General features: G+C 43.1%; 1 protein-coding gene across 5 annotated transcripts in view; it reads left to right on the top strand.

The window, feature by feature from the left end:
- The first annotated feature begins 1,225 nt into the window (after positions 1–1,225).
- atp11c (ATPase phospholipid transporting 11C) overlaps positions 1,226–17,352 on the top strand; it is a 79,736-nt gene continuing 63,609 nt past the window's right edge. For 3 of the 5 annotated variants that reach the window (XR_008386556.1, XM_053630864.1, XM_053630863.1), the window contains exon 1: positions 1,226–1,909. Coding sequence is in view for 4 of the 5 variants with exons in the window: in XM_053630864.1 (XP_053486839.1) it covers positions 1,883–1,909 (27 nt within the window). In the remaining variant the exon portion in view is untranslated. The remainder of the gene's footprint in view (positions 1,910–17,352) is intronic. The other 2 variants (XM_053630865.1, XM_053630862.1) reach the window with 1 other exon arrangement.

Here is a 17,352-nt window from a genome sequence, read left to right as displayed (position 1 = left end):
TCCCATATTAAAAAGGTTGTCTGGAAGAGGCAATGACAAAGTAGAGTAACCACTCGGGGGCGCTATAACCCAACATATTCACCCAACACCCGACCTGGATTAGGAACAGAACCCTGTCACATCCTGCATTTCTGGATACACTGATTTTCCTCTATCAGTAATGAAAAGATTAGTCAGAACAGGTTTATCTAACTAACAACCTTTGACGGTGTTGGCCTTTGGCATGATTATTATCCAAACAATAATACAGATTTGTTTTGACAGCGTTAAACTTGAAAGCGTTATCACTTCTACAGGGTGAAATGTCAGGAACCAATGGGAATATGGTAAGCAAAATCCGACAAAAAACAAAATAACAAAACACATGATAGGCTACAGCTGCTGAGAAAATGCATAGAGCTAAGGGGATGAGAATGCTGCTAAAAACAATGCAGTTTTAAGGATTTGGATAGGTATAGAGAGGTAATTTGCACACACAGTTACACTTCTTCCTTTTATATACAATATTACATTATTTCCATAACATATAATTTTTATTCATGCAACAGCAGGAGATGCTAACCTAGCTTCACTGTACGATTACAATAACAATAAAGGTATTCTAGTCTAGTCAAATGATAATGAATCTTCATTGGACACATATACATTAGAGCACAGTGAAATTCTTCTCTTTGCATATCCCAGTATGCCAGGAAGCTGCGGTCAGAGTGCAGGGTCAGCCATGGTACAGAGCCTGTGGAGCAGAGAGGGTTAAGGGCCTTGCTCAAGAGCCCAACAGCTTGGCAGCTTGGCAGCGCCGGGAATTGAACCCCCGACCTTCCGATCAGTAACCCAGAGACTGGCAGTGCTAAGCTAATCTAATCTAGTCTAGTCTAGTCTAGTCTAAAATGTATTTTATTGTTGTTCTACACAGATCTGTTGCTCTTTATTGATATTTATTGTTGTTCTACACAGATCTGATGATCTTTATTGTTCTTCTACACAAATCTGTTGATCTGTGTCTTCTAAACAAACCAGTTCTACCAATGCTTATTATCCATTCCCTTTTAATACACATTTTAAATATCCTTTGAGAACCATAAATTCAGTATAAATCAAAATAACGATGCATAAAACAATAGGCTCGATTCCACAGCCATTATAATTAATTTGTTTCAATCTAGTAAGGCCTGTCCGTACTCTGCTCGTCATATGACTTGAGTGAACTCTTGTAAACAACATTTCCCATGAAGCACTACGTAATGACGGGTTCTGATGGGCGGGGCTTATCGTGACGTAGCGGCTGTTGCGTTCTGTGGAGTAAGAATTTGTTTGACAGGGCGTCAGAGAAGGGAGAAGAGAAGAGAGGAGGCGAGAGGAGAAGAGAGGAGGCGGCCGGCGGCATGCGAGGCACAGAGACGAGCATCCTCAGAGACTGAACCACTGTCACGTTTAAAAAACAAAACAAATCTGCTCATTTGTAATCCTGTGCACTTCCTTCCAGCGTGAAGGGTCCAAAGGCGAGGAATCTTTGTGGTGAAGCTCAGCAACAGGGCACAGTGCACAGTGCACGATGCCGCGGAACACGGGGAGCTCCCGCCACTAGCACCGGTGACACCGGCGCCTCGCCGCTACTGCGGAATAAAGCGAAATGCGGATGGTGAGAGGAGGAACAAGTGGAAGAGAAGACAAACCATGTAGCTTCCCCGCCGCGTCCCGCACTCTTCACAGAACCGGAGCAGAAAACAGATAGCTAGCTAGGCTAACCGGCTGTAAATTGGCGTCCTACATGCAAAGTTGCCCCGCGGCCACAGCAAGTAGCCTGTTAGACAAAAGGAACTGCTTTTTTTTTTAAAAAAATATATTTTTACAACGGGTGCCAAAGAATACAGAAGAGTCAAGTATGTTACGGAGAAGGCTAAATCGTCTGGTAAGTACAGCTAAAAACAACCCCTAAATAACACGCATACACAGTAGAGTTCCTCATTAGTGGTTCGTTAAACACCGCTGCTGCTCCTGCTGGTTAGTGACCGCGTGAAGAGGCGGTTTGTGCTCTAGTTTCTTCTCTTCGCGCCAGCTCAAGGTTTTGTTGTTTTACTTCCCGCTAACACCGCTAAACGGATTTTCTCACTGACGTGTTGAACAGGTACTTGTTGGACGATGTGTTCCTTGTATATGATGATAATAATAATAATAATAATAATAATAATAATAATATTATGAACATGGCTAGTCAGGAAGAGTGTGACTTGAGCGCGAGGAGATCACTGCGCCTGATAACAAGTGAACTTCCCCCTGCTGTAGTAGTGATGGGAAGTTCGGATCATTTTACTGAATCGGATCTTTGAATTCGTTCATCTCAGCAAAATGAACGAATCTTTTTTTTTTTTTTTTTTTTTTCTCGAGTCATCTCGTTAATTTCAGCAGAATATAATTTAAAAACTCTCTCACACACTGTCACTCTCTCACTCTGTCTTTCATGCTGACTCTCTCATACTCTCTCTCACACACAATGTCTCTCTCACTCACTCACTCTCTCTGTCTCTCAGAATGAACCAATCATTCATGAACGACACATCATTACACTGTAGTAGAGAGCTCCACTACCTCTCCATAACACTGCACAGCACATCACTTAGGCCTGAGGTACCACACACACACTCTGACACTGACACTTCTGGAGGATTCCTGAACTCTGGAGATAATGCTGTGTGAAGAAGATCCTGCTGCCAGTGTACTGAAATCAATCTAGACAAATCTGATTACTTATAAGAGCTGCAATTCCGACTGCCTTTAATCTAATAGTGCTTTAGTGTTGCAGTCTTACTTTTCTCGTTGAATCCGAGAATTAATTCCCTAATGCCCCTCATTAGATGGGGAGTGCTTGGCTAAGTCCTGCAGCTCAGACAGCATGCATTATAACTAATTATTCTGTTTATCTGGTTGTCAGCACATGGCACTGCTGGAAGCTCGGCTCTACTCTTTGCGGTGCTGTGCACTCTGCTGCTGACATGACCAGATCTCCTTCAGGAAGTCGTGTTTGAGTTTGTGAATGTACTTTTGTTTTATTGTTTCGACCGCAATAATTCATCATTAAAGTCATAAATTGGTTTTCTGTCGTTAGTAGAGATGCGGTGTTCATTCAGCTGCTTCATTCGTCATGGGAACTGGGTGCAGGATGGGATGCCAGTCCATCAGAGGGGACACACGTTCACGCCATGGGGCATTTTTGTGGTGGAAATTTTTCCCTGTTTTCTTCTCAGTTTAGTCACCGGCCGATTCCAACCCACCAGCAAGCTCTCCCCTATCATACGACAGCTACCAAGCTGGGGTGTTCCCTAGGTTTTCAGAGGGCTTAGGTGCTGTCTGGGTTGTGGGGGCATGGTGGTGGTTGAAATTATTCAGAGGGAAATTTTAAGTTATTAAAAATAAATTACTGTGTTGGCACAGTGGCTTAGCAGTTGGCACATCTCTAAAGTGTCCGTTGTGTGTGCGATGGTACCCTGTGACAGGTTGGCACCCCATCCAGGGCGTCCCCCACCTTATGCCCCGAGTCCCCTGGGATAGACTCTGAGCTCCCCACGACCCTTTGTGGAATATGCGGTACAGAAAATGGATGGATGGTTGGAAGTTGAATATGTGCTGTATAGCTTACTATAGCGATGGCACTCAGTAAAGCCATGATTTGCTGATTTTGCAGAGCGTCCTGCCAAGTTGGGACAAGTGATAGTCAAAAGTGTGAAATATTCACATTCACTTCTCTATAGTGTTCTTCTGGGGTTTTGCCCACAATGCCTTTAGCAGACATTATGCAGGTTAAGTCACGTGCGATTGAATGCATGTGTGGTGTACTCGGGTTTGACCCGTTGCATTACTGTTGTAAAGTTTTATTTCTGTGCTGAGCAGTTTTACTCCCGCTGTAATCTCTGTAGTCACCCGTCGAGATCATGACTCCTGAGTCAGGCAACGTGAGCTGTATAGATACTAGCTATATAGAGCAAGAGCTGTATAGTGATTAGGCTTTTCACTCTGACCCTTTCTTCAGGATTCCTTTTCGTAGGTCAGCATATTTGCCCCGCATCCACTGCTATTTTGTAGTGTGACTCTGCTTCTTCGAGCATGATTTCTGCTGTTATCGTTATGCATGATGGATTTCTGGAAGTATCAATCCCTCTACTCCTCCACAAGTACATTTTAATATTATTTTTTTTGTATGGTAATATGTTTATCCCTGTGGAGGTTAGGCATTATGCAGGCACTATTTCTGCATTCGACACCAAGGTTGTAATGACGTAATTTCCGACCTCTGTGTAGTTAAGGTACAAAGTGGGGGGGGACCCAGGATGTCTCCATTTTCTTGTTGTTCTCAACAAGCAAGCCAGCTAACTGTGATGAGCCATGTGACATATATTGTCTTCCTCAAAACAACAACAAACTGTAAATCTAGTAGTCGGTACCGATACCACCAAAAGTACATGATACCAAAGTCGATACCACGGTGTGGTTTAAAAGAAAAATAAATAATAAAAAAAATAAATGACATTTAAAAACTCCTGAAGGACATCCTCCTCTGGCTGACCCTGGCAAAGAGAGAGAGAGTGAGAGAGAGAGAGAGAGAGAGAGAGAGAGAGAGAGAGGGGGGGGATATTTTTGTATATTTTAGACAAACACTGTCTGACAGTGACTAATAACAAGTGCTAAGGTGCACTCCTAAACCCGCTCGTGCACACACACTCACACACCCCCGCCGTATACTCTGAATGCAAGCATTAGTGTAAATTCACTGATATGGTGCCAGGCCAAAAAGATTTGACAGCACTCCTTGAACTCGGAGGAACTTGTCGTTGAGAAGACCACGCTGAGTTCACGTGCAGGAATTCCAGGTTGAGGGAGCGTATTCTTTGGCTTTCCCTGGTCAGAGGTCGGGAGTTACAAATGACAAACTCTAATTGAATGCAGCATAACATTTTATCACCATGTACAGTACTACATACCTGTACCCGTTTTTTCGGTTTTTATTAGAACATAATTAAATATAACCGCAAACCATATGCCAGTTATTGAAGAAACAGTTCACCTACATTTGCAATTTTAGCAACAATTCAGCCGAAGCGACACTATTATCCGCTGTTTTTCAAACCTTTTATGAAATATTTTGTTCAGGGAACAGAGAAACAAGCCTAATGTACAAGCCTTTTTTATCTCAGGAGTGAGAGCTCAGAAATGATGTCTTCTTGCGCACAGCCTCTTCTCAATTAGAACGCAGGTGTATCGATGTTATTTTAAAGTCGCTGTGGAGTGCCTTGAGATGCACACTGTTATTCGACCTGTCGATGTAATTTCTGCTGAAACAGGCAGTCAGGATGGGGCATATCGAGTAGCTCCTCCCCCTTTTAAAATAGCCAATAGCGTTTAGCTTACCTCCCAGCCTGGGCTAAGCCGCACTTGACACTTGATTTGTACAATGAATTTGAATAATCCTGGGGACAGGACACTTCAGATTCTAGAGCGCATTTGATTGGACAGAAAATCTGTACAGAATGATGTCATCAAAATTGTTGATCCTTATTGGTGGTACAGAGAGACTGTAAATTTTGAATGTATAAGTCTTTTAGTGTTTTGGAGCACACTTGCATATAGATGACCCAACCTAAGGCTAACATGTTCATACTAAAAGCCACAAAGCTTTCGTTTTTGATTTCTTGGGGACTTTAAGTGAATGATAAATTGAATATCACAGTACGCCTACAATAGATGACGTATCTTATTTTCCTATTATACCACACGCTGTTTGGTAGCAGCACTGACAGTAGTGCCAGCCTCAGTTAATTATATTCATATTCTATTTCTAACATGTTATCATTTCATAAGTAACAAGTTTGTACACCTGGACTTGTATGGCAAATGCACCATATAAAGAGCTTCAGAATTTCTTTTGCTGATACGATTAAGCTTTCTGTACGCTGATGTTTTTGGAAGGACTCCAACGCGGGAGAATCTTTAGTACAGTGGACTTTGTGCTTTCTCTGTAACATGACGAGTTGTATTTATTTTGGGTGATTACCTTCGAAAGGGAGTAAAAAAGAGCCTGAGAGCAACTGTTTATAGCCAGTTCTGATAAAAGGAACTTGTTTGATGGATGTTGCACAACAATAAACATAGCTATAAACGGATGAAAAGTATGTGTTTTATTTGACACACGTACAGTACAGTGGAATTCTTTCTTCATATATTCCAGCTTGTTATGAAGCTAGGGTCAAAGTGCAGGTTCAGCCATGAAACAACGCCCCTGCGGCAGATAGAGTTGACCTCTAATTCCTTCAACTGCAATTTTGCTTATTCGAGTAGTTTTCTGTTAAAAAAAAAAGTGTGCCGCAAATTTGGGAAAAAAAACCTCCCACAGCATTTTTTTTTTTTTTTTTTTCCACCATCAAGCGTTTTTGGCCACAACAACCACCTTGTATGGACTGAAACGTGTTTATAGAAGTGTGAACTAAAAGCGAGTACGACAATCTTTTCAAGTGCACCTATTATGCTTTTTCAGATATTACCTTTCATGTAGTGTGTTATAGAGCTGTTTGTGAATGTAAAAAAGTCTGCAAAGTTTCAAAAATCAAAGCGCAAGACAAATGGAGTTATTGACTCCCAAAAGAAGGAACCGATTCTGAACAGCTAAAACGAGTCGTCAGTAATTCCAGACTTACTTCCTGTACAAACCTACTTAGGTTTGTAACAAAAAGCCCCACCTCTGGTCTTCATCGGCTACTCGCTGACAGTAGTAGACCAATCACAACAGACTGGGACATCTGACCAATCAGAGCAGAGTATTCTATCTGAAAGGAGGAGTTTAGAATGAATCCTTTAGAGCGGATCATTTAACGAGTCGTTTGTGACACTGGGGGAAAAAAAATGTAATGCTGCAGTATAAATTATGAGCACATTAAAGTGTTTTTGGACCTTGGATGCATGTAAATTTACATATTATGGTATGTAAAAATCACATGATTACTTTTAATGTGCTCTGAAGCTGCTATCTTGTGTAGCTGCTGCTATCTTGTGAGCAGGGTGGAGGCCTGACAGAAGCGCGATAGCATGCAGTATATGGCTTCTTTGCCGAAGCACAGAAACCGTTCCAGCCAGACGAGAGCGTTTCGCTTCCGAGACATGTTGAATTGCTTTGGTGCTCCGTTCTGACTCCTTCCTCTGGCTAATATTGGTGTGTGTGTGTGCTCTGGCTGGCATACGAGAGAATGCCAGCCAGAGTGTTCACATACATGTGCAGCTGAGTCTCTGGTGGTCTAAGCCACAATTAGGCTCCAAGAATGAGATTGCATTTAAAGCTTCACATTTGAGGAACAATAAATAAATAAATAAATAAAAAAATAAAAACCCATTCCTAGATCTGTCTGTTTGCTCGTTAGGTTGTTTATGGTCTTGCCTTTCGTACATCCGTGACACTTGGCACACATCCTTCCGCTTCGGTTTAGAGTGGAGTTAGAAGTCCAAAGCTCTGCATGCGGCATTGAACGTGTGTTTTTGAAGTGAACCCCCTGAGGAGATCTGAAGACGGAGGTGACTCTGATAACAGTGGCTGGAACTTAAAAAAACAGAAGACTGCAGACTTTTGATGTGAGAGAACAATTTCTTTGCTCTTTTTTATGCGATTCCTCCCTTTGTAATTTGTAATTTTTTTTCCCCCCCGCTCTGCTATTGTAGCACTCGCTACCCTGATGCGTGCTCTTCTTTTTTCTTTTTTTTTTTGTTGCTTGTTATATGTTCTTCCGTGTATTACGGCAATGCCCTGCTTATTCTCTTTCAAGTCCTCCACCAGGAAGGTGGAGGAGTAAGCATGATCAACATGCTAGAGCTGCTAAAACCTGTTGCTCGGGTTATTCGAGCGAAGCCACATAGAAATCATAAACACGCACACCACCACCACCACCTCTGAGAACTCCGTGGTTGCGTGTTCGCCCCGGGGCGCTCCACCTCAATCTTTTCTGCACTGCTAATGCTACTAATAATAATGTTGATGCCATCTGCCCTAGGGTGGTGAAGTCACAATGATCGCTGCCCATTTTTGGATGAAGGTTGCCCAGTGAAAAGCGAGGGCGTCAGCACTGTTTACGGCGTCTAGCGTCCCACAATTCTGTCCACTGAAAAATTCCTTCTCTCGAGCACTCCTCCTGCGTTTGCTCGGTTTGCAGGACGTTAAGCAAATGGAAATCCGAAGCACTGTTCTGTATCAGATTGCTCTCCTGGAGTGGGACTTCGGGGGCATTCCAGTCCACCTGTTAAACCGATGGCAGTATTGAGAGAGCAGCAGGGCTCAGGATGTGAGGTGGTTATAGAAGGGGATAAGCGAAGGCCTCCTTTTTGATTTATCAGACCTGCTTCATCCGGAGAGCTGTGTATCGATCAGAGCCACCACTCCACTTTCCCGCCGTTTGTCTTGTGCGTTCCCCCCCCCCAAAAACAATCATTCCTTAACTTGCAGGAAGACAGAAGTGCTTACAACGTCTTTTGCTCCCTCTGTCTTCCTTTTAAAGATTGAAAGTGTAGCCCATGTTTCTCCTCCAGAACGAGGGAAAAGACCAAAATAAGCGTATACAGAGAAACGGCATCACGTCTCGCTGTAAATGCCGTACGCTTCCAGACTCTTCCAGAGACTGTGACAGTGAAACAGGAAAGGGGGTGGGTGCTTTGGGTGTGTCACGATTTAAAAAACAACAAAAAAAACCCCATAAATTTTATTCATTTTTTTTCTGGCATTTTTGTCCGTATCTGAAAGCAAAGGCTGAATCCTCAGTTTGTAGTGCTAAATAATTCAATGGGCTGGTTTCTTTTCAAATTTTCCTCACAATGCATCTCCTTTCTATACTCGCTGTGCCCAAGATGCATTTCTACTCTGTTTATAGAAAGCCTCATCTCATCCTGAGATTCACTTTGCCATGCTTCAGCTCCCAGCAGTACTCTGAGCACTCACATAGACATGTGAAGAGGATGATGAAAGGTATACGTGTGTGTGAGGGAGAGAGGGAGAGAGACTGAGTGAGGTATTTTGCAATGGTGAAAGCCAATATTACTTTTAGAGCTGTATCTAAAAAATGCTGCTCATGGGAACATGAGTACACACACACACACACACACACACACACACACGCGTGCATGCACGTGCAGAAGCTTGTGGTTTAATTGCAGATAATGCTGTATGGATGGCTGTATATTTCAGATGCCTGTATATTTTTATGGCTTCTCCAATGCAACATGGGATAATGAACTGAGCAGTAATTACAGGCAGGATTGCTGGATGGATAATAAAAGATAATGACATTAGAAATCTCTATCTCTAATCTCTATCTCTAATCTCTAAATTTTATTTATTTATTTATTTTTTAGGCCTGTCAGCATTTTATATATATATATATATATATATATATATATATATATATATATATATATATATATATATATATATATATTTTAGCGCCATATCCGGCAGCTAGTAGAACCACTGCCAAAAGAACCAAAATTGTTTCTTCCTCTCTCTTTACATGGGATGAAAGCCAGAATGCGGTCAAAAATATTAAGTTAGTCAGACACACTGTAGCACAGGGCCTCGCTCCTTGCTTCCACCGGAACGAAGAATAGAAGCGAAGTATGCCGTGCTACAGGCGGTCCTTCCAGGAATGAGCGCAGAATCAAGGAAACTCGACAACATTCGCAGGCGCTCGCAATTTTTCCAAATTACCGCAGATTTGAGCCGAGACACGTCGTGTGACGTCATCATATAGGTGAACGTGTGTCGTGATGACGTCACACGATGCGTCTCGGCCCAAATCTACAGAAAATCTGCAGTAATTTAAAAATAAAAATTCTAACAAAACGTGAGCTCCACCAGCTTATCGTATCGTATTGCTACACCCCTGCTTTCTTGATTCACATGCCGAGCACACGCACCGTGACCTGAGCACACGGCTGAGATACGCAGCTGCGACGCTTACGACGACGTGTGCTGTGAATTTGGGATCGCTTTCAGGTATTCATGCACTGGTTTATAAATTAGAGCGCATCATCTCCTGTGGGACTGGTTTTGAGTTATTCCCTTTTTTTTTTTTTTTTTTTTTTTTTAAATGAGCTGATGAGATGTTTTCTCTCCACCCACTTCCCCCTTCCCACCAGAGAAACCCGTCCTGTTCACTGTTTGTGCATATTTACTCAAGCCTGTCTGAGACTCGGTGAAGGGGCGCTTCAAAGAGCACGGTTCATTCGCACTGTGACTCAACAGCCCAAAAAAAAAAACCACGGAAAACGACACCTGCTGTAAAACGTGTCGCGGTGAAATGAGGATCGCGGCAATTGAAATTTAAAATGGCGATTTTTGAAAAAGATTTAACTGAACGGCGTGCGTCAAACTGTTCTTTCCTCAAAGAGTTTTTGCCGAGCAAGCTCTGGAGACACGTGCGAAACTTAAGGGTGCGGTGGTAAACCTAGCGCGGTATTCTTCTGTCTATTTCGGTGACGTCTCATGAGCTCTTGTTTAAACTGTGGTCAGGTTTGCGATTGTCTGCAAATGGTGTGCTGTCGCAGCACAAAGGCTTCCTGTTATTTTGTCTACTTCAGGCTTTCCATCCACTTCAGGATTCACACATTCCAGCGCAGACTGACCGAGTAGTGACGCGAGATCCAGAACCAGCGCTCCAGCAGTTATTAAATGCTTTGATGTGACAAATTCCTCCTTAAACCCTAGACTGTATCGGCGCTTCTTGTGTCATCGGATGGCGCGTTACAGCACAGGAACGGCTGCACAATGGCAGGCTGTTCCTCACGTCATTTTAGAGAAAACGGACGTTGTATTAATCAAGACCAGGCCACAGATCAACATACCCGCCTCTGCCACACTGTTGTGCAAACACACTCATCCGCTCCTCAATACACGACACGCTGTTGCTGTTTAAACGCGCTACTGTGAATCCGCCCTCAGTGGACGCGAAGGGGAACGCTTCATACCGAGTTCGTAACGCGCCAGAGGAACCGCGTGACGTGGCGGCGGCCAAAAGCTGGTGTTTATTGCTTGTAATCTTTACGGTGCTAAACGTCACGTCTTCACAGCGTGGAGAGGAGGTAAATAATACATGGAGGGGAGATATTGAGCCTCCTGCGGCTGCACGCTGCTGCTCCAAATCTCCCCAGCAAGCTCGCTCCACAGCCACCGCATCAGCCTGACACATTTACTGCTGCAGATAAGGCCGTGCCTTGATCCATTCCCAGAGCTGAGCACAAGTGCGCCTCTTTCTTTGCCCCTGGCACCACAAATCTCTTCTTTCTGCCAGAGTATAAATCTCATTTCCCAGACAAGTTATATTAATTCTAGTTAGTTGTTGGTAATTATTAATAATATATATAATTATATGATGCTTTATTAGTCACATATACATTACAGCACAGTGAAATTCTTTTTTTTGCTTGTCCCAGCATGTTAGGAGGTTGGGGTCAGAGCGCAGGGTCAGCCATGGTACAGCGCCCCTGGAGCAGAGAGGGTTAAGGGCCTTGCTGAAGGGCTCAACAGTGGCAGCTTGGCAGCGCTGGGAATTGAACCCCCGACCTTCCGATCAATAACCCAGAGCCTTAACCATCAAGCCACCACTGCACAGAGTTATAAAAGCTTTAGGAGAGTAATATAGCAGTCGCTCCCGGATTCTGCGCTAACAGAGATTAGCACAAACACCGCAATATTTGGAGGAGCTTGCAGTTTAAAAAAAAAACCCAAATTACCCTAGATTTGTGCCAAGACGTGTGAGTGTGACATCATGATGCATTCAGTCAAAGCCCTCCTCGATGTTTGTGCGTCGAACATGATTACAGCTAAAAGGTCACATTTACCAAACATGACTGCGTAACGGATCGAAAGTGCAATTTCTGCACAAACACCCCCACAAAAAACTGTGCAATCCTGGAAAAAGCCGCAGCAAAATCGAGCATTTTTGGCTGCAACAGTCACAAAAAAACCCCCTCTGTGAAATCCTGTACGGACTGATATAGGAAAATATTTCTGCAGCAGATGTAACTGATGACGTATTGCTGAAAGCATGGACCGTCCTGAAGACAGCCTCAGAGGCTACGTCTACATTACTCTGGATAGAATTAGAATCTTTTGTGCCTTCTGTCCACGCTGAAACGGCGTTATTTGTCCATTTTTAGTCACGTGACTAAGTCCTGTGAGCCATTCGACATAAAACAAATGGTGGCAGATGATGTCGTGCCTGCTGTGCAGTTTGATAGTGCTGTTAAAGATTTAACGTCCCTTTTGTACAACCTTCAGATTAGATTTTTAAAGCGAACACCTGACGGAAATGACGCAGGTCAAAGCTGCTTACGCTTCAGACGTTTTCAGCCTGGTCGAGCATTTTTCAGAAACCGTTTGAAAACTCGAGGGTAGACTGAGAGCGTTTTTAAAAAGACAACGCGGTTTTCCCGATCTATCCAGATTGATGCGGACGTAGCCGGAGTAGAGCTGAACTGAGAGGTGGTCCAGGCACCGGGCAAGGATGCCTCCAGGTCCACTCCCTCTAGAGCTTCACCGTGCACGTCACACTGGACAGAAACCCCGGGGCAGAGCCAGGGCCCGCTGGAGACATGATTGATTACTCCCATCATTGATGGCTTGGGAATGTCGAGGGATCTCTGGGATGAGCTGGAATCTGTAGCCGAGCACAGAGAAGCTGTACCGTGACCCCCCCACAGAAATAGTGGAAGAAAACTGAATGAGTAAACCCTTTAATATGTTAGGATTTCTGTACACCTCTGCTTGAGGTGATATTTGTTTGACGGACAATGTGCAACATGGTTCATGTTCACGTAAGGACTCGAAAGATACTCGTAGTTAGTAGATGACGGTGTAGCTCACTCGGGGGAGGACGTCTTTTGCTCTGTGGATCTAAATCTAAATGTAAATTCAGTTGTAAATACTGATTTTACTGCGTCTAAGCTCCTCTCTGCACTCTAATGAACACAACAACCCCAGCAATCGCCTTATTAACCCGTTTAAAACTGCCCTTTGATGATTATCCTTCGCTTTTCTGTTTGTGTGGGCAGCGTTGGGTCACATGCTCCAAGTCTCGAAGTCGGAGCTTAAATAAAGGGCTGCACTGGCTATTTTTAAACATGCATTGATCTCTCTCTTTTTCTGTCTCTCTCACTGCTCTTAATTACAAGGTGCCTTTTTAGTGTAGCGAGAGCCCTGGGAACCCGGCAGCCGAAGCCTGGTGCTGCGAGCCGCATGTCCTGAGTAAGCAAATGAACATGCAAAGCATGCAGAGTGCCATTTTGGGGTTTCAGTTTGCAACAGTGTGTCGCGATGGATGAACCTGGAGTTCAGCCAGTAGCGCATACTCCATTATACGGTCTGAGAGGCACGATGGCCTTGTATCATCACTCTGAGATGTTCAGGAGCCCGTCGTCTCCTCTACTCTAACGCTCTGCCTCGGCTTGTTTTCCTGCTCGCTTAACCCATTTTCTTTAGCTGCTGAGCTGATTCATATGAACACTTTTATTATTATTATTATTTGTATCAATGTAAAAGTGAGATCATTTTGCCAAACTAAAGCTTGAGCAGAATAACAGGTGCGACGTAACTAAACAGCACTCGTATCTCCACCAAACGGCAGGAGCCGTGTAATCGTGTAAAGATTGTAAACCATCACGAGCAGAATGAGCGTAGCATTAAACATGTACAGTTGGATGCAGAATAAAAGATATCCGGAAACACAGGGTAAGGCTGAAGACTAGAATATACGAGCTGCTGATGAGGAGGATGGTGATGGTGTACGGTGTGTTTTTGTATGCATGTGTGTTACACGCGAGTCAGCACGTCTGTGCCATAAAGAAACCGAGGACGCACCGATTTCCGTTGCAGTATCAAAGCTCTTAAAGCCAACGCACTGTATACTAAAATCCGAACAGGCTTCTGGTGCCTTTGAAGCGTCAGGAAGACACTTTGCTGCTCACCTAGCCTCACAGATTCACTACAACCAACATATTTTTTTTTTTTTTTTTTTTAAGTAGCGTACCTAGCTACTGTGTAGCTAGATGAGCTACATAAGCTTTAGCATCTCTTTTTAACTGTTTAATAGGCATGTCCTGATAATTACGTTATCGACTTATCGTACGATTATATTTAGCCGTGCGCACCACTTCTTCAAATTAAAATTCGAACTTCGTGTATTCGGCGAATTTTTTATTTTTTTTAAAAAAAAGCACATTCGAGTACAAAAACTGTGCGCGTTCAAATCCACGATGTGTGGCAAGCATTAACACCGATTGTAATTCAAACATATTGTTGAAAAAACGACACGCAGGATGTTAACAATGTTGTCTGAAGAAGAAAAATCTAGATGGATTAGTTCTAGTGTTTGAGATAATCCAGTCATAATCAATCAGAACGTTTACATGGACAGTAATCCATGATTAATCCGATTAAGACAATACTCTGATTAAGAATCTACCATGTAAACAGCGATTATTGATGACCTTAATCCGATTAAAGTCGAGGTAAACACAAATCGAATTAAGACACGTGGAGTATTCCTATTTGAGTCGCATTATTGACGTGCATTACAGACATGTACACACCTTAATCACACTAACGTCATGTGGGAGTTTTCACCGCATTTTGTGCCAGGACACACACACGGCAGTGCTCAACCGTTTGACGGCAAACAAGAGAGCTCGGCTGCGTCCGAAAGCGCATATTTACAGTACTATATAGTAGGTAATTGCGCGGTTTCGGACTCAGTCCCGGGTTCATTCAGTCATCTATTTGCACGTTTAGCATGACAATTATCTGCACTCGAAGCTTTCGTAAAATTAAGAATGAAACACCCAAAACTGTATACGGTACCATAACGAAGAAGGTTCATTCACTGCTCAGTGGCTTATTTATTTATTTATTTATTTATTTCTTAAGAAGATTTGCACGCTCTTATTTAATCGAGCTCACGATTTCAGATATCTTCCTCTCAGTCGTAGTGATGCCATTTTGTTTGAACATTCAACACTGAATGGTGTGCTTTTACCGAGCCACTGTTTCAGACATGTGGCCATATTTTTTTTTTTTTTTTTTTTTTTTTTTTTTTTTTTTTTTTTTTTGCATGGCGGCTCTAGTATGTAAATGTAGAGGTCAGTCTGTGAGACTTGAGGTCCTTGTCCACGTCAGCTTATTTGGCATGCAAATCAAAAAAATTAGGGTGGATACTAGAAGGTCTGTGAAATGGAAATTGCTGCACCTGGTCCTTTTAATGACTCCAGGCTATTATAAGGAGTCGAACAGCTTACGTGGTGTTAGTACATTAATTACACGTTTATTGCTTATTACCTACTTGCTTTTTTAAATTTTTTTTTATTTGTCTTAATGGACTTGTTTACTTTTTCTAACGCTGTAAGTAATGGAACAAGACTTTTGAAATGGCCCATTTGTTCTCTGTGATGTCCCTATAACGTCGCTTTAACGTAATGAGTCTTTTATTAGTCACGTATACATCACAGCACAGTGAAATTTTTTTCTTTGCATACCCCAGCATGTTAGGAGGTTGGGGTCAGATCACAGGGTCAGCCACGATACAGCATCCCTGGAGAAGAGAGAGTTAAGGGTCTTGCTCAAGGGCCCTGCAGTGGCAGTTTGGCGGTGCTGGGACTTGAACCCCTGACCTTCTGATCATTAACCCAGAGCCTTAACCATCACTGCCCCCTTTATTACCATTATTGGTCTTACTTTGCACTATGTCGCTTCCTGATGTCCACCTCAGCTGCTGCTCTCGTTGAAATTGGCCCGAGCTCATCAAATCCCGGCAGTCAGTGTTTTTACATTAATCTCCTGCATAAAGAATTGAATGACTGGATCGAAAGAGGAAACGAAAGCAGTGTTCCAAGTCTGATTAATGATCCGTTTGTCAATTATATGCTAATGGAAACTTTGGTTAGTAATTCAGCAGTAATTGTGGGTATGAAAGATTGCAGCCACTACTTGGTATTTATTGCTGTCAGAGATTGACAGTATCCGAGCCTGAGCCATGTCGATGGTGTAATTAAAAAAATAAATAAATAAAAAATTATCATATATATAAAATCTGTTCCTTATCACATCCTTCCTGAGCACATGCCATAAGTAGCTGTCTCGAATGGCTGTTCCATCACCAGCTCATTTCAGTGCGCTCATTACTCTTAAGCACATGCGTCTTACCACTTCAGTTTTGTCTACAAATATGCAGTGCCCTTAGGAGAAAGCTGACCCAGAAGGCAGGAGGTGTGGCAGTGTTACAGAGGTGAGCAAGAATTCAGTCTACCAAAGTGAATATGCCAAATATATAATAAGCTATTCTTTTCATTCAGTTGAGTTTTGTCAGGCTTGCCAACTGGCGCTGTGTCACCCGAACACATCATGAACATACCCGAAATTAAACCAGTGTGCGATAAAGGAGCATAGCCAAGCTTTTAAAACATAGCCGGTTTTATGTTCTGGAGCGTTTTTGCCTTTAAAATAAATGAAGTGGCAAAGCAGTGGAATAAAAACGCACATCATGCCAGTTCTCTCTGCATGGGAGTCATCCAGCATGTGAGTGGTGTGATGAATAAACTCCTGCCCCTCCTTGCACTTCAGTCAGACTGGAGGCTCATTTGACTGGTAGTGCTGGGGCACGTTTAGGCTTGGCAGCACTAATCAGAAATCATAATGAAAGAGGTGTTCACTGTTGGAAAAACCACTTAAAAAAAGGCAAATTTAAAATACAATTCCATCCATTTTCTGTACTGCTTATCCTATACAGGAGGAGCCTGTGAGGAGCCTGGAGCCTATCCCAGGGGACTCCAGGCACGAGGGGAGGGGGGGAAACGCCCTGGACAGGGTACAAAACTATTGCAGGGCACAATCGCACACATTCGGACAATTTAGAGATGCCATTCAGCCTACAATACGTGCCTTTGGACTGCGGGAGGAAACCAGAGAGCCTACAAATTCTGCTCACACTGGGCAGAGGTGGGAATCAAAACCACGTCCCCGGAGGTGCGAGGCAAACGTGCTAACCACTAAGCCGCTGTAACCCCCAAATAAAATAACAATCTTTAGTCAAGACACAAGCCACCCAGGAAGAATAAAAGGGCCTTTGGAGATGCTTGGCACGGTCATATTGGTTTGGCCTTCATGCCTTTTGGCATTGAATGCTGTGTTGTGCAACCTAAATCACATTTCAGCTTTTCTAAATAAATTCTTTGAGGCCTAATCTAATATTGTAATGCTGCTGTTTATTCATTCCACTAATGCTTGTCTTTTTTTTTTTTTTCTTTCTTTTTCTCCCCCTAATGCTGTGCAATTGGATCTTGTCC

The sequence above is a fragment of the Ictalurus furcatus genome, chromosome 8 (genome assembly GCF_023375685.1).
Source record: "Ictalurus furcatus strain D&B chromosome 8, Billie_1.0, whole genome shotgun sequence".
In the NCBI taxonomy this organism is placed as follows: domain Eukaryota; kingdom Metazoa; phylum Chordata; class Actinopteri; order Siluriformes; family Ictaluridae; genus Ictalurus; species Ictalurus furcatus.
This window is presented reverse-complemented; position numbering and strand designations above follow the sequence as displayed.